Source organism: Perognathus longimembris, chromosome 16 (assembly GCF_023159225.1).
Source record: "Perognathus longimembris pacificus isolate PPM17 chromosome 16, ASM2315922v1, whole genome shotgun sequence".
NCBI lineage: Eukaryota > Metazoa > Chordata > Mammalia > Rodentia > Heteromyidae > Perognathus > Perognathus longimembris.
In genome coordinates this window covers 55,014,529-55,026,466 of record NC_063176.1, presented here as the reverse complement: position 1 = coordinate 55,026,466, position 11,938 = coordinate 55,014,529, and the positions used below count along the sequence as shown (strand labels likewise).

The 11,938-nt window shown below is 48.3% G+C and overlaps 1 protein-coding gene and 1 pseudogene across 1 annotated transcript; both read right to left on the bottom strand.

Moving 5' to 3' along the window:
• Nucleotides 1–3,203: 3,203 nt before the first annotated feature.
• Nucleotides 3,204–4,090, bottom strand: LOC125364541 (annotated as a pseudogene).
• Nucleotides 4,091–10,095: 6,005 nt separating this feature from the next.
• On the bottom strand, nt 10,096–11,019 carry LOC125364540 (pre-mRNA-splicing factor 38A-like). The gene has a single exon (XM_048364133.1). It carries the CDS (start codon nt 11,017–11,019, stop codon nt 10,096–10,098), a length of 924 nt encoding a protein of 307 aa, XP_048220090.1.
• Nucleotides 11,020–11,938: the final 919 nt, after the last annotated feature.

Here is an 11,938-nt window from a genome sequence, read left to right as displayed (position 1 = left end):
AGTCCTGCCCTATTTTTTGATCTTAAATATTTTTGTCCTGCCTCTGATTTTACAGTGCTGAGGGTTTTTTTTTTAAATTAAAATATTTGTTACAAGCAGATTTGTTTTTCCTACCTTAAAAAGAAAACATGACTGGAAACATTCAGAGAATGGAAACTGCTAAAAACAACTCTCAAATCCATCATCAAATTTGTTGTGCCAAGTTGCAAGACCACCCCCAAGAAGACCACCGAGATTCAGACACTCCGAAATGCAAAAGCAAGGCAAGGGTTTATTTAACGAGCTGCCAACTCGGGCCTCGTCCTACCCACCGACACAGCGGAGGTTAGGAGGAAGCCTCGAGCTGTGATTACACAGGGCTTATAAAGGCAAAGAACAAGGTTACAACAATCAGGTGTGCAAGCAAGATTAGGACACAGGTACAATCTGATTGGCTCAGGGTTCGATTCTAAAATGGGGTTCACGTGGTGGGGCCTGACTTCAAAGTCTGGCACCTCATTTCCCCCTTTTTCTTTTTGGTACCTTGGGAGCCAATCATGGCTCCATTCTGTCCATTTCAATGGCTTGCATGTCTAGGGGATGATATAGAGGTAAGGCATGGGCCAGTAGGGCCCAATGTAGTAACCAAAGGGCCTGTCACCATTTCTTCAATAATAGTCTCTGTACCTTTGTTTTGCATGCCTCTAGTTTATCCTGCCTCATCTTCCCAAAAACAACTCTGGTCCCTTGATTTTAAAGGGGGGGCTGATGGGTGAAGATCATCCATCTTCTGTAACTTCTTCAGGCTGACTCAGGGGCGTAGACCTTACCTAGCCAGGAACCTATAACCTTAGTCTCAGTCTAACTTTCTTTTCTTGAGGCGAAGGCAAAGCGGCTGAGTTGGGTGCTTGGAGACCTCCCATGTTCCATCACGGTAGTTGTCATCCAGGGCAAAGGGGTCAGCTGGCCTGGCGTGGAAGCAATGAACCCAAGTGGCGATGCCGTCTAGGGTCCCTTCCACCGTGGTTAATCTGTTGATTGGGGGCATTGGCAAGCTGACAGGCCTTTAACAGATCTCAATAAGGACACAACACAATCTCAGATCTACAAGCTTTCTTTCCTAAACAGATGTATCAGCTTAAAATTCTCACTGCCAGTCAGGGCTTTGAGTAAATGCGGGGGGTTGGGATTTTAATTTATCCTCTCATTTGACAAACTTACCCTTACTAACCACTATCACAGATGACTGGCAAGTTCCTGCCCAGTAGACAGACATGGGCATTGGAAAGGCATGCTTATGAACTATTCTTCTAGGACTTCCCGGCTTTAACTTTTGAAAGGCCAACAGGAGTGACTCTAGGATCTGACACCATCTCTGCCATCCAAGCAGTGGCTTACTGCCTCTGGATGCTCCATCACTTTTGTCCCAGGAGGAGTGACTTTCGACTTGGACTCAGGGCCTGAGTGCTGTCCCTCAGCTCTCCAGCTCAAGACTAGCACCGTACCACTTTTGAGCTCCACACAACTCCGTTCCCAGCCCTCTGCTGGCTGATTAGAGACAAGTCTCTCACAGGGACCTTTCTTTGCCTGGGCTGGCTTCGAACCGCAGATTCAGATCAATGAGTCTTATAAGGGGCCACTTTACTCCAATTATAAGCAACAAGGTGGTCCACACAGAAGTAGTTTTTAAGCATGCTCTTACCTGGAACTTATTAAGGGTCAGTATTAGATCTTGACAAACTTGTAAGAATCACCTGTGCTTCTCTGTGGGCCTGCTGGAAAAAACAACACAGAGATGACAGCGCAGCATGGTGAGGTCACTCCCTGCCACCTGTGGGTGGCTTGGGCTGGCCCTACGTCCACCCCGTCGGCGGCTGCGGGTCAGGACTTGGACTTGGGGCTGATGCGTCCGTGTCCAGGGCTGTCGGCACCGGCGAGTTGACTGGGCAGGACCCTCCGGAGCGGAGGGCACAGCTGAAACATTTTCCTCAGAGTCCTCCTCTTGTAGAGTTAACTGGGATGGGGAGTATGGAGCGGGAAACATTTCCTCCTCCGTGCTTCCTCCCTATGTCAAAGCTCCCTCAATTTCCTCAATGGTGGACCATTCTGACTTGCACAGGGTGATCCACTTTTCCTTCTTAAGGGCCACACCTTGGTTCTGAGCTATCTCCTTAACCTCCCTCCAGTGAGCTAGGATCAAGTCTAGGGGGCTAGATGGAGGTCCTCAAGATAGAACATTATCCATAGCTCTGATCAGATGTTCAGTCCAAAAGGCTACAAAAAACAAAACAATACAAAAGGAGGAAAACACACAGGCCTGAGAACAAGAAAAGCTACGAGTTGATCTCCCAAGCTGGCCCACAACCTCCTACAAGGGTGCAGAAGGAATGGACCCGAGTTGGCCCACAACCTCCTGCAAGAAGGAGTGGACCCGAGTTGGCCCACAACCTCCTGCAAGGGTGCAGAAGGAGTGGACCCGAGTTACGAGTTGGAGATCTCCCAAGTTGGCCCACAACCTCCTGCCAGGGTACAGGAGGAGTGGACCCAAGTTGGCCCACAACCTCCTGCCAGATAAGCAGAAGGAGCAGACCCAAGTACAAGGTGGGCGGGTTGAGTCTCGTTTAGGAGGCCCTCCTCGTCAGTTCCGGCCAAAAACCAAACTGACTCCCGCCCTACAACTATAAGCAAAAGCAAAACAGACAAACAGACAAATTACAGGACAAGACAAATGAACAGAGCTGTTTTCTTACCTTCGGAGTCTGGGATCTCGGGGTCTCTGGGGCTATCCCGGACGAAACCCCAAATGTTGTGCCAAGTTGCAAGACCACCCCCAAGAAGACCACCGAGATTCAGACACTCCGAAATGCAAAAGCAAGGCAAGGGTTTATTTAACGAGCTGCCAACTCGGGCCTCGTCCTACCCACCGACACAGCGGAGGTTAGGAGGAAGCCTCGAGCTGTGATTACACAGGGCTTATAAAGGCAAAGAACAAGGTTACAACAATCAGGTGTGCAAGCAAGATTAGGACACAGGTACAATCTGATTGGCTCAGGGTTCGATTCTAAAATGGGGTTCACGTGGTGGGGCCTGACTTCAAAGTCTGGCACCTCAAAATTCAGTATCACTAAAGGAAGAGATATTTTAGAAGTGATAAGCATCCTCAATGCTTATATACCATTTATGCAGGGAAGAAAAGAGAAAAAAACAACTACAAAAACCTTGTACTAATTCATGTATTTCTCCATGAACTTTTTGTGAAATTCAGATCGCAGTGTATCATTTACAAATTGTTTGTCTTTCTTCCGGTCATCTACACGTTTTGCACAATTCTTGAAGACAACATCTTCATCCCACCTTCTTTTAACGTTGAAGTTGGCCCGAGGCTGAGATGAGCCAGTGAGATCAAGAAGGGGGTTTCCAGGGCTGGGAATATGGCCTAGGGGTAAAGTGCTTGCCTCATATACATGAAGCCCTGGGTTCGATTTCTCAGCACCACATATACAGAAAAAGCCCGAACTGGCACTGTGGCTCAAGTGGCAGAGTGCTAGCCTTGAGCAAAAAGAAGCCAGGGACAGTGCTCAGGCCCTGAGTCCATGCCCCAGGACTGGCAACAAAAACAAAACAAATAAACAAAAAAAGGGGCTTTCCACTCAAAATGCTTGCCAGGTGAAGGCTCCTTTCTTCTGCTTTTTGCTCCTGTTCCTTTCTGGCCTGCTCCTCAGCTCTTTCTTTTGTAATCTTTTCCAGTTCAGCTAGAAGTTCTGCAGTATCGTTCACCGTCACTCTCCTCTTCAAAATCTCCCTCTTCCTTGTCTGTTAGAGGATCGTCTGCATCAAGGTTGGCATCAGGAATCTGGCCCCACTGAGGCTTCTTTGAGGCTGAAGTTTTAAGTGCTTGGTTTGGACGATCCCTTTTTCTCTCTCACACCAGCTCTCTCTCTTCCAACTCCTTCCTGAAGTCTCGGTTCCAAACCTCTTCAGGGGCATTCTGAGTAGCTTATCTCTGTCTCTGCTTGCTTGAATACTGCTTTGAAAGTTGGCTCAAGTCCCTTTCTCCTTTTCCTCTTCCGCCTCTAGCGGGTTCAAAGGTTGTCCTGGCTGCTGTAGTCATCTTGGGATCTACGGGAAGGAGAGAGAACTTTATTCTGCTGAACTGCTGGCCTGCTGCTAGACCCAAGGCTTGTGTGGCGGGCAAGAGAGTGAGCTACACTGGGGCCCCGACAAGGCCAAATGTAGGGTGGAGGCGGGGAGGTGTGTCCAGATGGATTAGGGTGTGTCCAAGTGGATTAGGGTGTGATCTCAGAAAGTAGAAGTAACTGCCTCCAGGTGTGCAGTTACCTAGGTAACTGGATAGAGCCTTAAACAGGTGGGGCATTTTTATGGAGCCCTCTCAAAGATAGACCTTACATTCAAAAGGATTTCTCATTTCTTCTTCCTTTGCATCTGTATATTCACAAGTCTACCTTGCCTGAGACCCATCAACAACCAGACACAATGTACCTGCTGTAGAACTTGTCTTTTCACTTGTGAAGTCTGTAGAATTATGGATCCTTTTCTGTACTCTTAGGCAAGTCTGCCGTTTCACAAGGGGCTGCTCTAGGAGAAGGGAGCACACACACCTATCTGGGACTCCTGCTCCTATGGGTTGAAAGACCCCAGTGCCTTTTGAATGTCCTTGGCCCCATTCCTGTACTCCTGACATGGTGAAGCTGAAATGACAACTGCTGGGTGACAGGCCCTGGCCTAAGCCATCTGTGAGAGGGTGGGTGCATATTTTAGAAGCTGGGTGGACATAGTCCTCCACAGCTCCTTGCCCATTGTGCCCGTTGTTGAGAAAATGGAGGAGAATGGAAAAGGAATAGGCCAGACTCCATTGTCAACAGGTGAGGACTATTTATTGAGGAACAGCAAGGGGCACAGACCTTCCCGTGGGTTTGGAGGTTGTGCTGCTGACCGGATAATGGGGGTGGGTTTATATAGCAATTAACAAGGAAATAGAAAACAGAAAATGGGTTATGGTCTTTGGGTGAGGTCCTTGACCTGGGGTCTGGCTATTGTCCCTTGGGGACCTAGGGTGGTGTCCTTGCCTCCCGCCCAGAGTGGAACTGCCTGAGGACTGGCCTATGGTCAAGCTTGATCTTGGGGAATAAGGCAGGAATCCATCCTTCATCCCCGTGTGTTGCACTGGGTCTCTCCTGAAGCTATAGTGAAAAAAACTCATACGAGGTTGAGTTACAAAATTTGAATATTCGGTAGTACAGGTGTGTTCTGGTGAGTCTGATCACTACCAGAGTTTTTAGCTCATCCTTCTCGTGATAATCCTGCCTCTTCCTCCTCGTTGGTTAGTGAGTGGTATAGACACTAATGACACGCTGAGCTCATCATTCTCAGCATCAAGAGAGATGTTAGACATTGGCTACTAGCGATCATTTGGATAGGTTTGCCCATGGAAAATGCAGAACAGATTCCGGTTAGCACCTGCTAGGTAACACCTTCCTTGCACCTAGCCTGACAATAATTCATTAAAAGCTCATTAAGGGCCTACTCTAAAACGGGAGGAGTCTCCTAGCATAGCTCTCGCCTAATGAAGATTAAATAATCTGCAAATTTCCTGTCTCTGATTCAGAAGGTAACGATGCATTCAAGCAGTCTTGGCCAATCCAGATGATCTACAGAGGAATGAGGAATACTAGTTTGTGAAACTCTATTTTAAGGTTTCCTATGAATCGACTGTGATTGGTGTATTGCTACTTTCGCAGTAGTTGGAATTTAGTAAGGAAGTTACCTGGGCCCACAGACTCCTTTGCAAGAGGAAGTTAATTGAATGTTTACCTTCCCTGTGAAAGAACTTATCAGCTCTGTATGCAAGTTTTAATCTCTTCTACTTCGTGGCATCTAATGCCTACGCATTTGAAGATTCAATGGATAGGATCTGTGATGATTCTGCAATATCTTTACATTATGGTGATGAGATATCCCATGATGTGTTTTCCTTTTTTGGGGGTTTTTTTTTTTTTTTTTGCCAGTCCTGGGTTGAACTCAGGGCCTGAGCACTGTCCCTGGCTTCTTTTTGCTCAAGGCTAGCACTCTGCCACTTGAGCCACAGCGCCACTTCTGGCCATTTTCTGTATATGTGGTGCTGGGGAATCGAACCCAGGGCCTCATGTATACAAGGCAAGCACTCTTGCCACTAGGCCATATCCCCAGCCCTATGTGTTTTCCTTTTTGACCAGGCTTCCCAGAAAAGGAAGGACTACAAGCCTTCTTGTTTGAATTATGGCCAACATGAGTGACTTATGGCACCTATAAATGTAGAACCCCAAGGAATTTGGGTAGTTACATTCTATTGCTACTGTAACAAGATGATCAAGTTAGGGGCTTAACACAAGTGTATTTGGGGACATAAGAGGCAGCAAGATAGTGACCTCCTCCAGTACTCATTCTCATCAGACACGTGTACATTGATCATGTGCTCATCCACAAAACATATGTTCACGAGTGCTAAGGAAACCAGGTGAGAAATGGCAGCACCCGGATGCAGCAGAGACCTCGTGAGAAGATGGTTTTACTGTTCACACCCTTCCCCAGCCCCACAGGACAGCACGGAGAAATGAGCCCTCGTCATATGGGAGGTGAATACCTCAGAGGAACCAAGGGCCAGTTGGGCCTCCAGGTAGCTATGGCTGTACTGACCTCTGAGTCAGGAAAGGTCCCCGGAGACGCTGTCGAAGGTGATGGGGCTTCCTTCGGTGACCGCCTCATCCTGAGCTAAGGTCAGAACCGAAAGCAACAGGAACCTCCTCCAGTGGGGCGAGGTTTATAAAAGCAAAGAAAACCACACACAAGGGGTGGCTTCACAACTCCTAGACTTCAAGATCCTGGAGCCATTAGCAATGGGGTGCTCTAGGGGGACTGGTCATCAAGGATGGCTAGGACCAGGCAGAGGGTAGCTTTCTTCAGACCCCGCTGGAGGCTAGAGGTTAGGATCTGGAAGTGGGAGTCAATGAGAAAACTGGATTTCACCTTCAAATCGTTGGTGCTTAATTATTTTGGGCCAAATCCTAAACCCTCACCCCCCCACCTCCACCCCCCGAATTGGACAGGCTTACAATAGATAATAACAGGACACCAACGCGAAAGTGTGGGCAGAAACGTTCTCCCCATATGGGAGGCCTTTAGTAGCACATTAAGAGCAAAGAGAGGCAACCATAGCGAAGAACCACAGAAGCCTATTAATTAACGCTTGGCAAGTCTTATCTTTGGGGGCTCCTCCGAGTGTCCCTGAATGGCCCTTCTTGCAGCCATCTCCGCATGTCCCGCTGCCTGTTTTCACTCGAGAGAGAGATGGATCCAGTGTGGCTTGGCTGCATCTTTAACAGCTGACGGTGTAGTTAGCACGAGGTCCTTGCCACTTGGGGTCCAATTCAGGAGTGTGATGCCTTCTTACCGGCACCGGCTGTCCAGGAGAGAAAGAGTGCGTGGAGTTTTTCTCAGGAGGCCAGTGGCTCTCAGACACCGAAGGACAGGAGTGTGAAAGAACATGTTACGGAGCCTGCAGTGATGACAAGACTGTGGTTAGACTTTTCTGTTAATAAAGCTTCCCCAAAGTTAGCCACCAAAGTGGGTGGCCTGTCATAAATTATTTTGAAGGGGTGAAGCCTTTCACATAAAGGGAGGAGAGTGAAGGAGAGGAGGCTTACCCAACCGTGGCCACTCTCTGTAATTAATTCATTCAAAGTTTCCTTTAAGGTCCTATTCATTCTTTCCACCTGTTCTGAAGTGAGGTGTGTAAATTCCATGTCATTTCCAATTTATTCCTAGAACCATAGATAATAATTGAGTCACTTGGGCCATGGAGGCCGGGACAGGGTAGGACCCCACTTTAAGAGGAAGCCAAATTGAGGAGTTATTTCATGGAGTAATTATTTTACTGTTACCTGAGTGGTTTCGGTTTTTGTCGGGAATGCCGAAGCCCAGCCTAAAGAAGTGTCCGCGCGTACTAACAGATCCTGATGCCCAGACGCTCCAGGCTTTACCCCTGTGAAGTCCCCTCCCCGAAACTAATGCTGTGCCTTTCAAGCTAGGTGCGACGCAATGCATTGCTTGTCGTGCGAAGGGGATATCCTTACAGAGCCAGGGGCTAGGGATGGAAGGCTGGGTTTACTGTGTGCAACAGTTGGGGTTAGGTCTAGGCTGAGGGCATTCCACTCCTGCAGCGGGAGGCTATGGGTTGTGGTGGTGGGAGTTAACAATTGGGGTCAGGTCTGGTCTGGTCACCTGATTTCCGGGAAAGGGCTGAAGACCTAAGATGGAGGTTCTTGAGTCAAAACAGAGGATGATGTGCTAACAGAGATGATGCTGTCTGAGTTGCTGGGAAGCAGATTCCCAAATAAAAGAAGTGTAAGGAGAGCAGTATTCTCCACATTTGTTGGAGTGGAAGCCCTTTGTTCTTGGAAATTGTGAGCAGATGGGTCCCCCTTTGTCTGACTTTTTTTGTCTGTTTCATCAGAGAGTTGCATTTGCCAGAGACCCACACATTTCAAGAGAAGTAGATTGTTTCACAGAACCGGCTGTGTAATTCCCAGATCCTTCCCCCCCATAAGAGTGATGTGTTCTGGCTAACTGCGAAGGGAGGGACTGTTGGTTCTGACCAAGGAGTCACCCTGGCTAGAGAACTGCAATTATCTCCAAATCCAAGGGTGCATATATACGTGTATATATATATATATATACATATATACCTGTATATATATACATATATCTATACATATACACACACATATATGTATAGATATATGTATATGGAAAGGAGCTTTTCTAAGACCCCTTGTGAAGGCCATGATTTTTTGTGTGTGGATACTTCAGAGGCACAGGCTAGTAAAAGATTTTTACCAAGACAAGAGAATAGTGAAAACAAAAATGTATTCAGATGCCATTAAAGAAAACTGACAGGCAGCCTGACAGAAGGGCAAAGCACCAGTAGTTTTGCTGCTGCTACTCTCCAAATATTGTTTCTTATCAGAGATACGCCTCAAATTCCTGGGGAACAAGAGATCAGATAATCAGACATGGGGTGCACTGGTGTATCCTAGTCATTATTTACTGATGGCGGCCTTGAGTGACAAATCCAGCAATTGAGTCCTTTGGTGACCAAAATATGAGTTATTCTAAGTAGGTCATTCTGGTTACATAGGCATGTGTCATGAGAGCAAGGGGGTAAAAGTGGCTAACAAAAGTGTATTCTCCAAGAGGCAGAGGGTGAGACATGCGTGTCAGAACCAGCCGTAACGTATGAGTGAAGTCATTTTTTTTTTAGATTTTCAAAGCAGTTCTTATTTTAGAGCAAACTATAAATCTAAGTACAGTACGTTTAATAGCAAAAAGGAAAAAAAAGAAAAAACAGCCTCCACTGGATGCCCACATCCTTTCCTTCTCATTCATATCTCCACTTCCCAAAGCCTTTCAACCCTTCTAGATTTGAATACAGCCCGAGTTGGTTTGGTCAAAAACGGACCCCAGGAAGCATCCTTCCAAGGTGTTGATGACTGTTGAAAAAGAGGTCATAGAACTCAGCACCTCTCTCATTGAAGAAAATGACAAAACCTCGGTAAGAGAAGACTGAAAGCTTTATTAAAGTAGGTGTCCAATGAATGAGAACGGCACACGGTATTCAGGCAGGCAGAAGAGAGAATTTCATTTTGGTGAACCGCTGACCTGGGCCCAGTGGGGGGTACAGGTGGCAGGAAAGAGAATCACTCTGGCTGTGCCTTCTCTAGGGCAGTGGGGTGGGGGGAGGGGAGAAGGTGCAGGCAGCCAGATACAGATGTGACCACAGAGCCTGGGATCTTCTCAAAGCCCAGTGGGAGGTGTGGGGGGCATCCTGGATGTGATCTCAGAGAAGGGGGAGGTGATCGTCTCTGGGTGTGTAGATTTCACACGGATCCCAGCTACTGGGTGGAGGCTTTAGACAGGCAGGGGGCCGTGTGCATAGCGCCCCCCAGTGGACCTTCCAAAAACTCCAACTCCTGTAGCTGCCTCCTTTCTCCACCTTTCACCTGGAAACAGATAACGCCATGGCCACAAGAGCCCATTTGGACTAAAAGTAAACTGGATCCATTACTCCTTCCATCTCTTGCTCTTAGACCTTTCTGGAGACGTTGAGTGGCTCCTATGTCTGAGCCTGCGGTAGTGACCTGGAGATTTGGAGCGGGATGTGTGCCTTTGATCTCGGGACCTGCTTTGGTGACTTCCGGGATTCCTGCTCCTATGCCTTTCTTGATGGGGGGAGTGGCTTCTTCTATGGGGTGACCAGCTTCGCCTTCTGGGTGACCTCCTCCTCCTCCTCCTCCTCCTGTCGTGCAGTGTAGGAGATCTCGGGGGCTTGTCCAGGTCTCGGTATCTTCTGCGGGGGTGAACAGGTGAGGGCTTTCTTTCCAGCCTCTCGTCTTCTTCCTCTTCACTGGACTGCCCATCAGCCACGGGTTCTTCCAGAGCACTCACTCGAGGTGGCAGCTGCTCAGTCTCTTCTAGCACACGGCGTTTCTGTAGCCGGGGAAGAAGAAGGTCACAGACTCTCTCACTGTGCAGCAGTTCATCGATGAACTCATCCACGTGCATCAGCTCACATTCTCCATTGCGGTTCTGCCTCTTGATTGTTCCATAGTCATTGTACAAAGGCTCCAGATACTTGTAGCAATCGGTCGCCGAGCCTGTCAGCCTCATGTAAAGTGCCCCCAACAAGCGGACATACTTGAAATCTTCCTTTTTCATCAACTCAACAATAATGTCCTTCTCGGGTTGAAGCTGAAGCATCTTCAAGGTCAGACACAGAAAGGGAGTTGGTTGTACGTTTGCACCATAGACGCCACCGACAGATCTCAACTCCATGGCTTTATCCACGACAAGTTCGGCTGTAAGTCCAAAGCACTCTTCCTTCCAGTACCTGGACTCATAGATTCGTGTCCGAATGATCTTCTCCACCAGATATTGAGGGTTGGTCCCGCGGATGCTGTGCGCTCCTTTCACCGTACAGTTCGCCATTTTAGAATGCTTTCTGGAGTGAAGTTTACTCAGAAGACAGTGCAGTTCAGAGGTTCACTTTGCTTACACGGAGGCGAGGTGAGCCACAGCTCAAAGTGACTGCCCTGCTCTGCTCCTTACAGCCACCGCTGGGAAGAGTCTGACATCCAAGGCCTCAGCTGGCACTGCCGCCTGTTATTGGGGGGGGGGGGGTTTCCACCTCTATCGCTGGATTTGAGGTCTGCCAGAGGAGTCCCCGTCACCACGTTCTTTCCTTGGGCCTCTGTGCGCCTGCTCCTGTTGGCTCTTCACCTCCTTCCTCCAGCAGCCTCCGGTAAGGAATGAAATCCAGGCTGTGCTGCTCTCCTTTATATGCAGGACCTGATGAGCCCACCCCTTCACTTCCTCTTCTGGTAGGGTGTGCCCTTTCGGTGCCCTCAGGTACAGGGTGTGGCTGGTCCACCCTTTTAATCCTGGCTTCTCAGGGATGAGATTTGAGCAAGGAGGTTCCAAGGCAGCTGGAGCAGGAAAGTCTGAGAGACCCTTGTCTCCAATTTACTACCCAAAATGCGTAGGCCCTAGTGGGAGAGTACAAGCCTTGAGCACAGAAGTGTAGGGCCCAGGACCAGAGTTGAAGCCCCAGCACAAAAACCTTCTCCAATTTGTGTGTTCCCTTAAAGCAGAGATCCCAGCTTCATCATTGTAGGCACAACTCATTGAAGTCCTTGTTGTTACTTTTTGGTATAGACAGTCTCAGTAATTTTCTCGAGTTGTATGTCCTCTTTGGGGGTAGAGAAAAGAAGATGGCTGTCGTTTTACCCACAGATGGGATGGAGAGGGGAGACCCTCCCGCTTGTCCCAGAAGTTTTGGAGGTGGCCTAAGTCAAGGCAGCATGGAGTCTGCACATCAGTCTTGTACCTGACATCCACCTGACATGTA